Source organism: Elephantulus edwardii, unplaced genomic scaffold (genome assembly GCF_000299155.1).
Source record: "Elephantulus edwardii isolate Elephantulus edwardi_28Jun2011 unplaced genomic scaffold, EleEdw1.0 scaffold00001, whole genome shotgun sequence".
Taxonomy (NCBI): Eukaryota; Metazoa; Chordata; class Mammalia; order Macroscelidea; family Macroscelididae; genus Elephantulus; species Elephantulus edwardii.
Genome location: NW_006399751.1, coordinates 47,037,892 through 47,057,608, shown reverse-complemented (window position 1 = coordinate 47,057,608; position 19,717 = coordinate 47,037,892). Strand labels below are relative to the sequence as shown.

Here is a 19,717-nt window from a genome sequence, read left to right as displayed (position 1 = left end):
CTGCACTTTATTATGGATAAAAAAATCAAGAAAGCGTTGAGTAAGGAGGCCTTTGCTTCCCCAGAGACTCATAAGGGTGTGGGCCATCTGAGTCATCAGATGAGCAAAAGCACAAGGGGAGGAGCAGTGGGGCTGGGGAACCGCAATGTTGGGGTTGACATCAAGTTAATTTCCAGACTTTTGATAATTCTGTAGAAAGTGCTTTCCATTCACTTATGTAAAAACAAAACAAAACAAACAAACCACTTATGACTCATACACACTCAGATGAGTGCACAGGAAACTGATGAAGTCTGAATGAGGAGGGTCAGCTGTATCATTGTCAATTTCTAGTTGTGATATACTATTCTTTAAGGTGTCACTGTGGGGAAACTGGGTGAAGAATATATGGAATTTTTAGAATTTCTTAGAACTGAGAGTGAACCTTTAATTATTTAAAAATAAAGAAATTATAAAATATATTCTTAGACTGAGTCAGAAATTGTCTTAGGCTCTGAGGATAATAGATCCAAGACACATTTCCTACCCTTTGAAAAGTTACAGCTTTAAAAAGCAAACTCTTGTTGCAGTAAATGATTTGAAAAGATGCAATGAGTATAGAGATGATACAAAGTCTTCTTGTCTCCAAGAAATCAATAAACATTTATAAAATACACATTAATATTTACCAGTTGCTATTGATTTGATTCCAACTGATGATGGACATGTGTGTCAGGGTGTGCACTGCCATTGACATGCACTCCATCGGATTTTCAATGACTGAGTTTTTGGGAGGAAGTATTTTGCCAGAAGAATCTAAAGTGGCTCTAAGTGGACTCAGAAGTTGGGGGAATTAACCATTTACACCATTATCTACACTAAAATTATTATTGTTATTGTTGTTGTTATACGTCATCAAGTTGACTCCAACTCATAGCGACACTATGTACAACAGTTCTGAACGCTGCTCTATCTTGAGCCAGTTTCATTGTCTCTGACATTTCTACCCTCATTACTCCAGTCACCATGTCAATCTGTCTTATCCAAGATATACCTCTCTTGTGTTGTGTCCCTACACTCTTCCAAGTATGACGTTCCAAGCACCCTTCCCATCCCTCTCCAAGGAGTAGTCCCTCCTGACAACACGCCCAAAGTAGGTCAGATGGTTCTTCAAAACCTTTGCCTCAAAGGTGCAGCCTGGTTTCACTTCTTCCAGGATGAAACTGTTATAGAAGTCCATGGTATATTCAATACTCTTCTCCAGCACCACAACTCAAAGGTATCAATTCTCCTTCTATCCTCTCTAGCCATTGTCAAAGCTCTCCGATATATAATAAGTAATTGTGAAGACCATGGTCTGGATCAGCTGTACCTTAGTCTCTAGACTGACATTGCTGTTCTTCAGTACTCTGGAGAGGTCCTTGTCATCAGATTTTCCCCAATGTAATTTGTCTTATGATTTCCTGGCTGCTGGTAGCAAAAATGTTGATTGTGGAGCTAAGCAAGCTGAAGCTGTTGATAATCTCAATCTCTTCACTGTCTATTATGATGCTGCCAATTGGCCCATTGGTGAGAATCTTTGTTTTCTTGATGTTGAGCTTCAATCTATATTAAAGGCTGCCGTCCTTGACCTTCTGAAGAAAATCCCTCAGGTCCACCTCAGTTTCAGTAAGCAAGGTTGTATCACCTGCATAATGTAAGTTGTTGAAGAGTCTTCCTTCAATCCTGATGCCACATTCCTTTTCATAAAGGCCAGCATCCCGGATGATCTGTTTCACATATTGATTGAAAAGGTATGAAGACAGGAGATATCCCTGGCATACACTCTTTCCAATTTTGAACCATGCGGTGTTTTCTTGCTCTGTTCTGATGACTGCCTCCTGGACCAAGGATAGGTTTCACATTAAACACAATCAAATGTTCTGGGATTCCCATTGTTCTCAAAGTTAGCCACAATTTGTTGTGGTGCCTTTAAATAGACTGTGACTCATAGTGATCCTATGAACAACAGATCTGAACCCTGCCCTAGCCTGGGCCATCCTCACAATCTGTGTAATGCGTGAGCCCATTGTGTCATCATTACTGTACCAATCCATCTCCTTGAGGATCTTTCTCTCTTTTCTTGACCTTCCCCAGCATGTTGTCTCTCTTCAAGGACTGGTTCCACCCGAAAATATGAGCAAAGTAAGTGACATGGTTTCATTATCCTTGTCCCTAAGGAACGCTCTCACTGCTCTTTCTTAGCATATTTATGTGTTCTTTTGGCAGTCCATGGAATATCCAATATCTTCTCCAGCACCACAACTCAAAAGCATTGCTTTATCTGCATCCTTATTAATTGACTTCCAGTTGTGTAGGGGGACTCTGGTTGCTTAGTGGTAAAGAGTTGTACTGCCAACTCAAAGGTACTCAGTTTTTATCTACCAGCTGCTTTAAGGGAGAAAGATGGCAATCTCCTCCTGTGTGATTTACAGCACTAAAATTAGAAAATATTAATCCTGGAAGGAGTGGATTAGGTAAAAGGGATAATATCTGGATGGTAAAAACTGTTATATTCATTTTCCCTGGCTTCCTTCTATAAGAAATTACCATAATCGCTTCTCAGCCTTTTGGCTAAGATCAAGTGAAGAAATTACCATAAACTAGTGACTTAACATGAAAGTTTATTCTTTCATAATTATAAGATTAGAAGTTCAAAATCAAAGTATTGGCAGGACCATGCTTTGTCAGAAGACTTGAAGGAAGGATACTATTTGCTGGCTATTCTGCTTGTAACTGCAACACTCTAATTTTTATCTCTCTTCACATGACCTTCCCTTCTGTGCATGCCTATATTTCCTCTTTCCTTTTATAAAGGGCACAGTTACATTGAATTTAGGGGCCACCCTACTCTGGTATGACCTCATCTTAACGGATTTTATCTGGTAAGACTATTTACAAATTAGGTCATATTGCAAGGTTCCAGTCTGGTGGCCTAGTGGCAAGAAACTGTGCTGTAATGCCAAAAGCACACGGTTCGAATCCTACAAGTTGCTCTGCTGGAGAGGGATTGGCAATCTCCTCCCATGCAATTAGCTGCCTCTGAAAACGTGCCATGGTATTATCTACAGGTCGGTTCTGGCTCGATGTTACACAACAACAAAAATAATCTGGTATTTGGGAAAACACTTTTTAAACCCTACTGTTAAGCATTGGAACAGCATCAAAATATTGGAAAACTGACATTTTGTACTGAAAGTTTTAAAGGAGCAGAGTTCACATTTCATTTTGGTGGACTTAGCTATGATTCCACCTGAAGTATAATCTGTTTAGAAAGACATGCATACTAGTGCATTCGTAAGTAGCATGGGGAAAATCTGCTATCAGTGATCTCATCAAATTCTGAAGAGCCTTGGTGTCAGTCTAAAGACTAAAGTGCACCTGCTTTAGGCCATAGCCTTTCTAATCACTTGCCGTTATGCATCTGAGAGCTGGACAGTGAATAAGGGTGATAGGAGAAGAATCTACAATGCCTTTGCATTGTGGCGTGGTGCTGAATAAATTATAGACTGCCAAAAGAACAAACATATGTCTTGGAGCAAGTGAAATCAGAGTGCTTGTTGGAGTCAAGGATGGAAAAGCTTCATCTCACATACTTTGGACATATTGGTAGAAGAGGATATTTTTTGGAAAGGGATATCATGCTTGGAAATGTGGAGGGTCAGCAAAAAAAAGGAAGACCCTCAATAAGATGGATTGACACAGTGGCTGCAGCAATGACCTCAGATGTGTCAGAGATGATGAGGACGGCACAGGATAGGATAGGGTTCAAGTTTATCATTCATAGGGTTACTATGAGTCATACTCAACTTGATGGCACTTCACAACAGTTACCTGAAATGGCATGAATAATTCCTTAAAGTGATACTGTGATAGGGTTTGGGGGGGTGGGTTTGTTGCTGTTGTTAAATAGCAAAAAGAGTTGATAGAGAAAGAAGCTAGTCCCAAGAAAGAAACAGTTGTTTGTTGAGTGGTCTGAGAAGGATGCCAAGTGCCCACGTGCAGAGGTCAAAATGGTGTTGATACTACGATGTTTTATGTACACAAATATGGATATTTTTGGTAGAGAGAAGCTTTTATCTTCCCTCCCCCCAAAAAACTTGCTAGGAATTAAGAAGAGTACTGACGATATAGTTGAATCTATCTTCTAAGGAAGAATTATTTAAATTTTTTTCTGTCCACAATGCAAATATCCAGATTTTTTTCTGACATAGAGAAGAGGGTTGAGGGTGAGTAGAATATTATCTTTATGCACACCCATGTTTATTGCAGCTTTGTTCACAATAGCAAAGAGTTGGAAACAATCCAAGTGTCCATCAACAAAGGAATGGATAGAGAAGCTGTGGTATATTCACACAATGGAATATTAGGCTGCATTGAAAAATAAGGAACTAATAAAATACTATGTAAACTGGATGACCCTAGAGGACATTATGATGAGTGAAATATCTCAGTCACAAAAGGACAAATAGTGCATCATGCCACTGTTGTAAAACAAGACTGACATCAGGATTGAGGGGAGACTAAGAAAGAGGGGATAAATAATGTATTGAAACAATAACTGCATTGAAACAGATGAGGGAGAGAACTGTTTAAAAGGGATATATGATTAGGTATTATTGTCATGACAGGAGTCCAGAACTACAGCTGCCCAGTGGATTGGACTTGGGGCGGGGGGGAGGGACTGTATAACAATGAAAGAATTTTTTCTTTTACTTTTCAAAGAGAAGAGTGAACTGCGGGGGAGGGGTGGGCAGGGAGAAAAGTGCAACAATGAATGAATGGAAATCCAAAGTCTTTGTAAACTTTCCTTAATATTAATAAAAAATATCTTTAGAATGAAAATCAATTGCACACTGATTGAAGGGGCTATGCTATGTAGTATAAACATTTAGGGGGCCAACAGACAAATGAAGAAATGCTCAAAATCACTGGCAATAAGAGAGATGCAAATCAAAAGCACAATGAGATAACATCTTACCCCAGTAACAGTGGCAAAATTTAGCAGCGCATCAAATAATGTTGAATGGGAACTCTTACACATTTTTGGTAGGATTGTAAAATGGAACAACAACTCTGGAAGGCAGTTTGGTGTTTTCTCAAAAAGCCGAACATAGGAATTCTATGACCCAAATATTCCACTGCTTGGAATATACCCTGAGAAAATGAGAACTGAGGCACAAACAGAAACTTGTCAACCAATGTTTGTAGCAGCAATATTTACCATAGCAAGAACATGGAAACAGCCCAAATGTCCAACTAAAATGGAATAGGTTGAGAAATTATGGTACATTCACGCAATTGAATACTACGCAGTAATAATTTTGTAAATTACTACCTAACTAGGGAGGGACTGGAGAGCATTATGCTGAGGGAACTAACTCAGTCCCATAAAGACAAATACTATGTAAGACCATTATTGTAGAATGTGTATGAGGTTCCAAGGCGGGGAGGGGAGCAGAAGGGGTTTTTTTAATCATATGGTCGCACAATTAATGGGTGGAGGGAAGGGGAAAGTTCCAGTGTGAAAAACAATGTATACAAACTTTGTAAGTAAACCAGTATAAAATAAAAATTTTATTTAAAAAAATATATGGAATTCTAAAAAGAAAAAAATCTAGTCGAAACCAGAACACTTAGGAATTCGACTTCACCTAACAACAACCTTATGAGATGTGTTTTACCTGTACTTTATATAAATTTAATCATGTTGTTGTTGTTGTGTATCATCAAGTCAGAACCTACCCATAGTTGAACCCTCCGGCGGTTTTTCAGAAATATTTAATTGCACAGGAGGAGATTGCTCATCTAGGAGATAATTATCTGTTTTTGGTTTCTTGGGGTTGTCGTGTGTTGATTTGCATCCTTATGTATACTTATATGTTATTCATTGCTGTATATTGTTCTCTGTTATGAAAATATCCATTGATTGATTGATTGATTGTTCTGGTTGGTGATGAGCATTTGAGAAGTTTCCAATTTGGGACTACTATAAATAGTACTATTAATATTATTCCAATACAGGCCTTTTGATGTATGTATGTATCTATTTCTTTACGGCATATATCCAAAGCGGAGTGGCTGGATTGTAAAGATGCATAAATTTAGCTTAAGTAGGTACTGCCAGTTTTTCCAAGTGTTTGCTCTTGTTTATACTTTCATCAGGCAAGCATGAGCTTTCTGATTACATCACATCCTCTCCAATACTTGGTATTTTCTGTTTTTATCCATTCAGGTGGGTGGTACCTATTGTCTTTACCCTTTAATTTGCATTTCCTAAAGAATAATGAAGCTGTTTACCTTTTCTATGCCTACTGACCACTTGGATATAATCCTCTGTGAAATATCTATTTCAATCTTTTGTCTAGATTTGTATTGTCGGACGGGGGAAAATAGATCATAAAAAATTTAGGTTTAAGGGAGCTCTGGTGGCTTAGTGGCAAGACACTGCATTGCAATCCCAGAGATAAGTGGTTCAAATCCACCAGATGCTCTGCTGGAGAAGGAGGGTGCATTCTCCTCCTGTACCAGTCAGATCTGACTTGGTGGTTCACATAAAAATAATAAAATAAAATTTAAAACATTTTAAAAAAATAGGTTTGGCTGTATTATGTTTAAGGTATTTGGGAGGCATTATAAGGCATTGTCAGTTAAGCAGTTAGAATGTGGCTCTAGATTTTGGCAGAAAGTTCTGGGCTTGGGTTTCTGGCATATGGATATCATCTTAGTGGGGGAGTGAATGAGATCACCTTCATCAAGGGTACAGAAGGAGGAAGTGCTGTGGCCTTGAACCTGAGGAACACCCACATGAACACACAGAAAAGTTGGCAGGAGACACTGGAGAGACAGGGTGACATGGGGTGGTGGAGGGAAGCAGAGGCCACGAGGAAAGTCTTTAAGAAAGGTAATGTCCAGTTCATGTAACTGGTCATCTTGGGTTGATGTAAAACAAAATTAAAAAACCCAAAACAAACCAACAAAAACATTCTGTTCTTTTCCCTCTCTCCTTAGCCATCATCGTATACAGACTGCCATGGACCTGGAAATGCAGCAAGTTCCTGATGAAATTAATTCATGCAAGCTTAAACGCCATTGCTGCCATTCTTGCAATTACTGCTGTGGTGGCAGCTTTTGATTTCCACAATACCATGAAAATCCCTAATATGTACAGTCTGCACAGCTGGGTTGGACTGGCGGTCATCATACTTTACGTCTTACAGGTTGGTGAATCAGTGTGTTTATAAACAAGATAGAAAGAAGAAAAATCCTGTAACTATTCTCTAAAGATCAAGTTTCCTGGAAGTGTTATGGTCCTATGACTCCTTGGGGCTAATTTGTTTACATTATAAATATTTCCCTGGAAGAGCCACTGGCATTGCAGAATTCACAGACTGAGAACTTGAATGTGAAATTTAAATTTTGACAAATGTCTGCAGGGAAATTTTCATCTTAACCTCTTAGACTGACATTTCTTAGACTTTTAAGTTCCATATGCTAAAAGAACTAGCATTGGCGAACACTATACATTTCTATCCAACATTCTCTGTTGCTTCCATTTCCTAGGTTTCATTTTATGTGTGAAGATATGAACTTCATTTCTTTGTTAGATTTTTATGATACAGTGAAAAAATTTAATAATCTTTTTTATTTTTCCTTCATCTTACCTTCAGTTTTGTTTTTTTATTTTTAAAAATTTGTTTTCAGTGAGCATGTAACAGAAATCCTTAACCTTAACAGAAGCTTAGGTCTCCTTTTAACAACTTTGCAAACTATTCAGTGACATTGAGCACATTTTTCACAATGTGTCAACATTATCATCCATTCTTTCATGGTTGGTTAGCTTCCAGTAATCTCATTTCTATACCCTCTTGCTTTCTCATTTTTGCTTTAGGGTCACTATTACAATTTTGTGTCATATAGGTGTTTTTTATTTTTAAGCATCACCATACTCATAGTTCATAGGCTTAATTATTATTAGCCATTATCTTATGGAAGTAAAAGATAACCTCAAGGGCTCATTTTGTTTCACGCTTTAAAGAGTATCCCAGTACAATGTTCTCAGGGAGTCCTCTAATCTCAACAAGTCCATAAGTCGGAACTTTTTAAGAGTTTGACTTGTTCCACATTTTTCTCCCATTCTACCTAGATCCAGCTATTGTGGCCTTGTCCCAAATGGGAAGCAGTGGTGGCTGGACATCATCTAGTTCTTCTGGTCTCATGATAAATGAGGCCATGTTTTATGTAGACTGTTGTTACTTCTGTCGATTCTACTTCTCTGAGGCTTTGCTTTCTTGCTTTCTCTTTTTGTTCTGGACATTTATTCATTCATTTGCCTGCAAGATAAATCTTATAGCTGACCCTCTATCAGGTTTCTGAGGCCATAAATGCACCAGAGGAGAGTCTTCTCTTTCTTCTTGGGAGGATTCAAATCTCTGGTGGACTCAAACCTCTGGAGATGCATCTGGAGTCTTTGAGTTTGCAGCACAGCTCACTACAGATCATGCCACCAGGGCCCCCTTTTTCTGGCCAAGCTAAGGCCAGTAGTTGTGTCTTTGATGGCTTCTCACAAGCTTTTAAGAACCTAGATACTAATGGCCAAATTATGATGTACAGCATAAAGTTTATGAACTCTATTATGTAAATTGACTGAATTATCCCATAAATCCAGAAAACCAACGCTCATAAAGTGTTTGATTATGTCTTAGAAATATCCATAATTGTGGTTTATATAATGTCTATGGTTTATATATACATAAATAACACAAACACACGCACCCATACCACAATATCTATAAACACATTGAAAAAAAATTCCAAACACACTGCTGATGAGCCCGTTCCAATTCATGGCCATCTTTCTCCTTTCAAGTGGCTAGTGGTCATTAACTGCTGATTGGTTAGTGATCCAACACATAATATACCATACCACTAGGGCTCCTGCATATATACTTATCAAAAGTCAAGGTCATGCTGTCAGGTTTGAGCTGACTCAGAGCTGACCCTCCAGGAGTTTTTCGGAGACTGTAAGTCAGACAGGAGGATATTGTCCATCTTTCTCCCAAAAAGCTGCTGGTGGATTCAAACCACCAGAGAAGTTTCAGCTAACAGCACAGCTCACTACATTATATCTAAGTATATACATATATAGACCAATATGCATATATTCACATACAGATACATGTATAATGACACGCAGTTTTGAGGGGAGAGTGGTGGTGATGATGGTGGTGTTGCTTCCCTCACCCCTGCTTTTTAGTGTGCGAATTGAGTGAAAGTTTACAACGCAAACTGGTTTTTTTTTTTATGTAACCATTTCTATGCATCTTGTTTTATAACCTAATTGCAATGTTATCATTGTTGTCATGTGCCATTGAGTTGACCACACTCATAGCAACTCTGTAATCACCAGAAGTGAGCTTTTCTTTCCTCTCCTGCGTCAACCTCCCAATCTCTGATATGCTAACATCCAATGTTGCAGTCACTGTGTCAACCCGTCTTGCTGGATGTCTTCTTTCTTTCACTGACCTTTCCCAGTATTATGTAATTTTCCAAGGATCAGCCCCTTCTTGACAAAATGTCCAAAGTATGTGAGATGAAGTGCCTCTTTGCCTCTGAGGAGCACCCCAGTTATGTTTCCTCCAAGTCAGACTCATTGTTCTTTTGGCAGTCCATGGGATATTCACTGTGCTTCTCTAATGCCACAACTCAAAGGCATAGATTCTGCTTCTGTCATCCTTATTCATTGTCCAACTTTCAGATGAATAAGATGTACTTGAAAAGATTAAGTAATGAAGTAATTAATCGAAACAGTTACAAGAAAATTGTCCTTTTTACTTCCTTCCTCTAATTCTCCTTTCCCTTAATCCTTCTAGCCTGCTCCTTCTTGCTCCCTGGGCTTTCACCTTGGACAAATGCTGCTCTTTTGTGATCGGTATTCTAAAGAATATGTGCCTCCCTGGTGGTATTGGCCACTTTATAGACCTGTCTTTTGTCTGACTAAAAGTTAATCCACAGGGGTAAATTTTGCTCCAGGTTTAAAGGGTGATGAATGGCTATACACTTAGGGGTTACACCGGTCTCCAATAAACCATAAGCCTGGCCCTTTTTATATTTTTTCATTTTGTTCCACATTTTCTTCCATTCTCTCCAGGACCTTCTATTGTGATCCCTTTGAGAGTGACCAGGGCTGGTAGCTAAAGTACCATCTAGTTCTTCGGTTTCAGAGTTACATGGTTGAGGGTCATTTGGTCCACTAGTTCTTTTTCCTTTCACTTAACAAAAAATCTCTTTAGAAAAGAAAACCCTCACAGATCTTTTAATTATGATTTGAAGGACATTTTATAGAGCAAACTGGTATTTCATTCAACTTTCTGTATGTATTTTGGTTGGGTTATTGTAATATAAAATGTTGCCAAGAAATCTGGAGAACAGCCAGCTGGGCCACTGACTGGAAAAGATCGATATTTGTTCCCATCCCAAAGAAAGGTGACCCAACAGAGTGTGGAAATTATTGAACAATATAATTGATATCCCATGCAAGCAAGATTCTGCTGAAAATTATCCAAAAACGTTTGAAACAATATGTCAACAGAGAACTGCCAGATGTGCAGACTGGATTTAGAAGAGGTCGTGGTACTAGGGATATTATAGCTAACGTTAGATGGATCTTAGCAGAAAGCAAAGAATACCAGAAGAATGTGTATCTGTGCTTCCTTGACTATGCAGAGGCTTTTGACTGTGTGGATCACAACAAGCTGTGGCTGACTCTGAGAAGAATGGGAATCCCAGAACATTTGACTGTGCTAATGCGAAACTTATACTCGGACCAAGAGGCAGTTGTCAGAACAGAGTAAGGAGACACTACATGGTTCAAAATCAAGAAGGGAGTTAGTCAGGGATGTATCTGTCTCCATACCTTTTTAATCTGTATGCAGAACAGATCATCCGAGATGCTGGGCTATACGAAGAGGAATGTGGCATCAGGATTGGTGGAAGACTCATCAACAACCTGTATTATGCAGATGACACAGTCTGCTTGCTGAAACTGAGGAGGACCTGAAGTGCTTGCTGCCAAAGGTCAAGGACTGCAGCCTTCAATATGGATTGAAGCTCAACATCAAGAAAACGAAGATTCTCACCCCTGGGCCAATTGGCAGCATCAGTATGGACGGTGAAGAGATTGAGATAGTTAACAGTTTTAGTTTACTTGGCTCCGCAGTCAACACTCTTGGTAACAGCAGCCAGGAAATCAAGAGACGAATTGCATTGGGAAAGTCGGCTGTGAGGGACCTCTCAAGAGTACTGAAGAGCAACGACATCAGGCTGGAGACTAAGGTGCGCCTGATCCGGGCTATAGTCTTCGCAATTACGTGCTATGCATCAGAGAGTTGGACAGCGACTAGGGTTGATAGAAAGAGAATTGATGCCTTTGAGCTGTGGTGCTGGAGAAGAGTGTTGAATATACAATGAACTGCTAGGAGAATAAACAGGTTTGTCCTGGAGAGGGTGAAGCCAGAATGTTCCCTGGAGTCAAGGAATCTGAAGCTTCATCTGACATACTTTGGGCATGTTGCAAGGAGGGACTGGTCCTTGGAGAGGAACATCATGTTTGGCAGAGTGGAGGGGCAGTGAAGGAGAGGAAGACCTTTGATGAGATGGATCGATTAGGTGACTAGAGAGATGGGAATAAGTGCATTTGAGATGGCTAGGTTGGCACAGGATAGAAGAGTGTCTAGAGCTCTTGAACATAGGGTCGCTATAAGTCGCAAGCGACTCGATGGCGCATAACAACAACAACATTTTATGCTAGTTTGTTTACAAAGTTTGTACGCATTGTTTTTCCCATTTCTTTAACCCACCCCTCCCCTATCTATCACTTTGATTACTCCCCATATTTTTGTTTTGTGACACTGATTATAATTTCCACATTATAACCATCTTTGTGACTCCTGTTTCCATTCTTCTCTCTTTCCTCTCCCTTCTTGCTCTTTTGAGCTCTATGCTTGGGCAACTATCTTTGCTCTTGTATGGTTGATTGTTCTAAGGTCTGAGTGTCACTCTGGTGTTACTACTCACCTTGTAGGTGTGTCTACTGTAAGCATGTATTTAAACCTAAATTAATGGAATGCTATTATATTGATGGATTTTCAATTAATATTGCAAATAAAATACATATATTTGCTTAATGAAAAACTAATGTACTCTGTAAACTTTTACCCAAGGCACAGTAAAAAAAAAATATATCATATCATATCATATCTGAATAGTAAGGTGTATATACATATGGTAGAAAGAGATTTTGGATAATTTTAGAGTTGGTTCATAAGATTTGGGAACTGGCAAGTTTAAAATCCATAAAGTAGACACGAAAATTAGCAAGATAGTTGTTAACTATCTTGAGGAAGAATCTGTCCCCCTCAGAAATCTTAAATTTTGCCTGTAGAGCTTTCAACTAGATGAATGAAGCCCACCCATGCTATAGAGAGTAATCTGTGGTTTCATCACCTGTAAATACCTTCAGTTAATTAAAAAAAAAACCCACCAAAACAATTGGCAACCAATTGCCATTGATTCAAAGTCATGGCTTCCCCATGTATGCAGAAAGAATTGCAATTCAAGGTTTTCACATTTGAGACTTTCCAAAAGCTGGTCATCACGCCTTTATTTCGAGGTGCTCTGGGTGGATGTCAACCATCAACTTTTTGTTTATTAGTTGGGTGCTTAGCCATTTGTGCCTGTTGTTGTTATGTGCCGTCTAGTTGCCTGCGACTCATAGCAACCCTATATACAAACAGCCCTATCTATCTACCCTGATTTTTGAGACCCAACTTTGTTGACAAATGACTATGCTCTTTACTTGCCAAATGGATGCATTATATTTAGACTTGATATTTTGAACAGATTTTTTAAAAATTACCTCATACTATCTATGCTTTATCTATTAGTACATTGTGATTTTTTTTGTCCTCCATTTTTTTCTGCTCTACTGATTCTACTACATTGATTCCTTTACTTGTAACTAATTTATTTTCCTTCTGGATTCCACTGTATGTCTATGCCACAAATTTATTAATCCTCTATTTGGTTTATTTTAATTGTGTTCAGGAACAAACATTGCTGCGTTGTACAATCATATATATGTCTCTTGGTACTCCTATGTAGTGTTTCTCTAGGTATATACTTAAGAGTGGAATTCTATATTCAATCTAACAAGATCCTGATAAATTGTTTTCTAAAATATTGACACCAATTATATTCCTGCCAGGAGTATAGAAATCCACCGCTATCTAGTCAATAGATTATACCTGTGTCCAAGCAGAATGGCTCATAGAGTTTCCAAGGCTGTAAATCTTTATGGAAGTAGACTGCTTCAGTTTTATCCCATAGAAGTACTTGTGGGTTCAAACCACTGATCTTTTCATTAGCAGCCAGATGCTGTAACCACAATGCCACTAAGGCTTCTGTAAAAGAGTTCACATATGCTATGTATCCTTCCAGCACACACCCTGAGGGATAGCAGGCTTGGGAGGCCTGTCTGGGAATCTAAACTTTAGTCTAGGAATAGTGGAAAGTCCTGGAACATGCTAAATAATTTAATTAGATGATAAAATTTTTGCTTTAAAAATATTCCAAGATTAAAAAAATATAGGAATTTATTTAGAGGCTGAACAGAAGAAAATATAAGGAGGTTATAAGGAAGTTGATTTGGAGTATCTTTAATCAAAATAAAACATTCTTTTTCCTTTTTCCTGTTTTTAAAACATGTATGGGGATCCACAGGGGTGATGGTTGGGAGCAGAAGACTGAGGATTGGCAGGGATGAAATCACAGGGCTGCACAATTTTGTGGGTGGGGGGAGTAGGTGAAGGAAATTAGAAAGATCTGTAGGGGAACAGCAGAGATAGACTAATGATAAGCATAATCCAAAGGTGATTAGTTTGTGTTTTGTTTTGGTGGATTTGTCCACCCCCCAACAAAGAAATTGTCTTATTCACTTGTGGGTTTCTCATTTGGGACTGGGGCACAGACTCTCTGGCTTCTTTATGCTGAACAGGAGCGTTGATGTGAAGGGGGAATGGGAGTTCACTTTAACACTTTATTAGTGGTCTTGGGTTGAAGCTACATGCCTTCTTCTTAAGTTAGAAGATATTTTCCTGATATCTACTGCCCTCTGGACTACAAAGTGTTTGTCAAGGTGGATCCAGTAGGGACGGCTGGCTGAACCCTGAGGCTCCATCCTCCTTTTCTTCCTTAGCTGGCAGTTCTATTTCCCTTTTGTCTCTGGAACTGGGTTCAGGGTTCAGGTCTGGTGTATAACCTAGTGTTAAGGTTACCTATAGGAAAGGGAGAAAACCTAGAGAGAACAAACTTGTGGGTTAAAAATAAAAGGGATTTGGAGTTGTTATTTACAGGTGTACTGGGGGAGAAGGTAGAGGAAAGTCGCTTAGATAAAATTCTTTTTGTACCCTAGGCAATTTCCCCCAGAGACTTGAAGGCTTTTCTCAGGGGCTGGACAGCACACCCCAAGGGCCAAATGGCACACCCCGGGGACTGAATAGCTCTCCCCAGAGGTCGAGTGGTATACCCCATGGCCCAAGAGGCACCTCTCCCCCCTTACCGAAGTCCTCCTCCAGGTCTGGACCCTGCACCTCACTGTAGACCTTAGCTAGGGAAAGTGTCCCCAGTTCCAGTGGCACCATCATTGACCCCCTCCCCTCCACCAAGTGGAATTCAAAGTAGACATCACTACTCTCCCCCTTCACAAATGGAGAAGGGGCTCTGAGAGTGATGAACAGACCCGCCCTAGGTCTAAACAGTTCTTGGCAGCAGTAGTCAAGAAATCAAAAGATGTGGTGTATTGAGGAGAACTGCAACCTTTGATATATTGTTAAGTGTCAATGAGTCATAGACAACCCATAGCATACCCCTTATCAATCCATTGTGTTGATTTTCTTCTTCCCAGCCTGTCCAAGGAAATCTTCTTCATTGACAGCAAGATGCTTTCCTTTTATCAAGTCCTTGACTTCCCACAGCTCCATGGTGCTGCTGCTGCCCCCGCCTCCTGTGCTGGAGGCCCACGGCTTCTGGCACCAGCAGTCCCCAACCGTGCCAGAGCTCTGTCACACCAGCCTTGGGGCCCAACACTCACCAACTGGTTCAGGCCAAGGGACCTGTGAGCCCTGGCCATGGTGGTCTCATGGGGTGGCGGAAATGCGGGCTCGGTGGCAGGCAGTGGGAGGAAGTGGGACTCACCCATGTTCCTTTGAGAATCCCCATCCTCTTGATGTTGCACTTCAGTCCACGCTGATGACCAGCAATCAACTGTCTGGCTGTTTTGGTAAATATAACTTGTGTGGCCTGCTTCCGTGCGGCTTGCAGAACCTCCTGCTCCTCACATTGTGTCTCTTGTTGCCACCATCTTGGTTCTGAGATTTTATTTTAGAATAAGTTTATTCTGCAGCAGTGTGGAGGCTCCATTGTACCAGCTTCGGGTTCTGGTGCCTGTCATCCATCCCAGGTGAGGGGATCCTTGGGGTCCAGCCATGGAGGCCTCAGGGAGCTGTGGTGGTAGCATGGGCTTGGCAGTGGGGGCTGGGAGCCATGGGACTCACCCATTCTTTTTTGGGAATCTTTGTTCTCTCGATGTTGAGCCTTGATCCGTATTGAAGACCAGTAATCAACTACTTAATTGTTCAGTTATCAATAAACTGGGGACTGTGGAGGGCCATGGTGGCCCGTTTCTATGCAGCTTGTTGCTCCTCCAGCTCCTTACACTGTTTCCTCAGCTGCCGCCATCTTGGTTCTCCCCCAAATAAAACATTCTATGGTGACTTTTTAACTTTCCTTTTAAAAGTAATTTTCTAAAAATAAAGAAATAAATCTTACTTTAAAATGGAAGCATTTTTTGCAGTAAAAAAAACAAAAACAACAAAATCATTTAACAGTGAAAGCAAAATTTAGAGGTGTTGAAAGCATGAGCATTCTGTAAGGAATTTTCTCATGTTCTATCTACCTAGATCATTGAACCACAAAGGATTATAGGAGACAGACACAAAAAATCATGAAGCAAATAAGAGAAAACAGTAAGAATCTTAGCGATGGAAAGGGATGGAAGCACAGGATTGTGGGATATATACATTCTATGGATAAATCACAGAAAAGATACAGTAACTTATTCACAGAAATATCTTTTTGCTAAATTCTTTATAGTGACTTATCCAAGGCACATTTTTCTATAGAAAGTAAGGCAAGTACATCAGGAAATATTCCTTTTATCACATAATCACCAAATTCAGGGAAAGATAATTAGGAACATCTTGAGCCACCAAGGAGGCTCCCTCTGAGCCATTACTCATGCTTTCAAGCAGTTGTGATATTAAGTGCACAACAAAATATGTAAATGACCCTATCCTTCAGTTTTCATTTCTATCCATTTATTTGGTTGCCAGTAAATTGATTCTGAATATATTTTAGGCATTGGACTCCTCCTTCTGTGTCTATCCTTTTTAGATTCCCTTTTGTCTTTTTATTTCAATTGGAAAAGGTGAAGTGTGATATTAATATTTTTCTCCTCCTTCTATTCTTTTATTCAGTAATTTTTTTTTGTAGGAATGGTAGATCTCAAATTTAACAAAACAAAGCATCAACTCCATTTTGACTCATGGTAACTCACGTGTATCAAGTAGAACTGAACTCCACAGGATTTTGTGCAGTGCAAGTGATTTGGTGTAGTGGATAAGGCGTCACATTGCCAACCTAAAGGCAGGCGGTTTGAATCCACTAGCTGCTCTGCAGGAAAACAATGGGAAATTTCCTCTCATGCCATTTCCAGCATCTAAAACCCACTGAAGGATCAGCTATGAATTGTTTCCTCTCAATGGCACATAACAACAACCAGCAACCCAAAGGTTGACAGTTTGAGCCCACCTAGCATTCTGTGGAACAAAAGCCAGTGAATTCTTTCTGTAACGATTACAGCCAAGAAAACAGTCAAACTCTTCTGCTCTGCAATACATGGGGTCACCATAAATTGGGATTGATGATGGCAATGGATTTTTTGCTTGCTTATAGCCCCACCCCCTGACTTTTTACTGTATATAGAGGTAGATCTTTGCTCAAGGGTGTGGTATAGTATGAATTTAAACCACCAATCTTTCTGTTAGTAACCATGTACAAATTATTTGCACCACCCAGGGAGCAAATCAAAATGTGGAAGAAGTGGGTAGAGGACATCATTATGGAGTTGGTAATTGGCTACTAAATCATATTCATTCTCCTGAAGACAAAGCTCATAATGACAGGGAATTTGGGCAACAAAACAAAAGCTTTGACTGTATAATAAATGTGACTTCAGTTTCTAAATAAATCTTCCTGTCATTACTTCAAGAAGTATCCTACTAATAATTTAATTATCAAGGAAATCGTGATAACTTTTCTGGAGAACTCATTTGTTCTTCATGAAACAGAATTGGCAATTTATTTCCATTTAACATTTCATATTGAACTGAGTAAATAGTAGTAAGAAACTGCACTGCGATCCCAAAGCCACACAGTTTGAATCCACCAGATGCTCTGTGGAAACAAGATGGGTAAAATCCTCCCATGAAAACCCATCGGAGGGTCAGCTCTGGGTCGGTTCAGACTTGACGACACACAACAACAACTTATTTAGGAAATAGATAAAAATATATAAGAACCTGAGTGTTCACTGTAATCTTGTTAGTTATAACCAAAAACTGGAAACAGAAATGTTTATAAATACAAAGCTGAATAAAGAAATTATACTACATCCTTAAGATAGCATATAAGAGAGTCACTTAGAAAGAATAAAATGATCCAATTGGTCTAGTGGTAAAGAGTTGCATTGTCAACCCAAAAGCACGTGGTTTGAATTCACCCACTGCTGTTAGATGTTGATAGGAAAGATTCTCAAGATATACTGTTAAAGAAAAATATCAGGATACAGAAGATTTAATAAGATCTAGTAAGATCTAATTTTGGTAGATACTTGAATAACAAGGAGTCTTGATGGTACAGTCAATAACTGAAAGGTTTAAATCCACCCACCATGGGAGACAGTGTAACAGTTTGTTCCCATGAAGATATACAGCCTCAAAAACCCAATGAGGGCAGGTCTACTCTGTCCTACCAGGTGACTGTGAGCCTGATTGACTCTTTGTCAGTGGATTTGTTTTCGTTTATGCTTTTATGTTTAGAAGGATGCCTGAGAAAATTATAAGAAGTGTGCCATTGGATAGTGGAGCTAGAAATTAGGAAACTTACTTTCCATTTTATACTCTTATTTACCTATGGTACACATTGTTTTTTATAACAGTAATTTTAAAATAAAGTTACAATTTAAAATTCACTGATAATATTTTGCCCTTTTTTGTGTTTTTAGCTTCTTCTAGGTTTCTTCGTTTTTTTGCTTCCTTTTGCACCACTTTCTCTCCGAGCCTTTCTGATGCCCATACATGTTTATTCTGGACTTATCTTATTTGGAACAGTGATTGCAACAGCACTTATGGGATTTACAGAAAAGCTGCTTTTTTCCCTGTAAGTTGCACCATTTTCCTCATTGTGATACTTAAGCTATGGTGTGTTAAATACTTGGTCTTTGGGAAATACAGTTTTCAAGGTCATTAAAATTTAAAAGAAAAATTCTGACCATTAAACATTTTGTTATGTTATTATATATAATTAAAAATATCACACATATAAAATGATTACTAAATGTGTGGAAGAAAGTCCAAAACCCGCAAAATATTTGCCACACTTTTGAAACAAGTATTGAAGTTAAATGTTCCTTTTCAGCCTTGTTGAAGTACATATTTTTATTCTAATTGTAATCGTGTAATTTTTGTTTCATCTTTTTTCAGTTCTGTGGCATAGGTGCTCCAGATACTATATTTAAATATTATATAAATATATTACCACAGTTATGACTTTTAAAACCTTTTCCTAGTATTCTATTGATTGGATTACAACTTAACCATCTCATTAAGAGAATTTATGTGCCAGGTCTACCAGTGTGCTGTTTAAGCAGGTACATTTGTTTCAGTGTTTTGAATGTTGCTGCTCAATCTGAATGCTAATTGGACGTGTTCTCATTTTGCTTAGGAACAATCCTCCATACAGTTCGTTTCCACCCGAAGGGGTTTTCACAAATACCCTGGGTCTTCTGATTCTGGTGTTTGGAGCCCTCATTTTTTGGATCGTCACAAGACCACAATGGAAACGTCCTCCAGAATCAACTCCTATCCTTTTTCAGCCGAATGGAGATGCTGCAGAGAAAGTGGATGTCTCCACAGCCATAAGCGTGAGCCACAACATGGACAAGTCAGATTCAGAGTTAAACAGCGAAGCAGCTGCAAGGAAAAGAAACTTTGCCCTCGATGATGCTGGACAGAGATCCACCATGTAAAGTGCCAGAACGTGTAGCCACTATTACAAACTGCAGGTTCACAATAAAACAGCTGCTGTCTAGTTGATTCTGACTCTTAGGAACCCCGTAGGGCAGAGGAGAAATGCTCCATGGGCTTTCTAAGGCTGTACTCTGCAGAAGCAGACTGCCACAGCTTCTCCTGCAGAGTAGATGGTCAGGTTCAAATGCTGACCTTTCAGCTACCAGCAAAGCATTTAACCACTGCTTCTCCCATATAGCTTAAGACCATTGAGCTACACAGTGTCAATATATATT

General features: G+C 39.3%; 1 protein-coding gene across 1 annotated transcript in view; it reads left to right on the top strand.

Annotated features, from left to right (window-relative positions):
• The window catches only part of LOC102850203 (cytochrome b reductase 1-like), a 32,430-nt gene extending 12,989 nt beyond the window's left edge, over nucleotides 1–19,441 (top strand). The window contains exons 2-4 of the mRNA XM_006878845.1: nucleotides 7,030–7,238; nucleotides 18,419–18,573; nucleotides 19,138–19,441. Of these exons, the coding sequence (XP_006878907.1) occupies nucleotides 7,030–7,238; nucleotides 18,419–18,573; nucleotides 19,138–19,441 (668 nt within the window). The remainder of the gene's footprint in view (nucleotides 1–7,029; nucleotides 7,239–18,418; nucleotides 18,574–19,137) is intronic.
• Nucleotides 19,442–19,717: the final 276 nt, after the last annotated feature.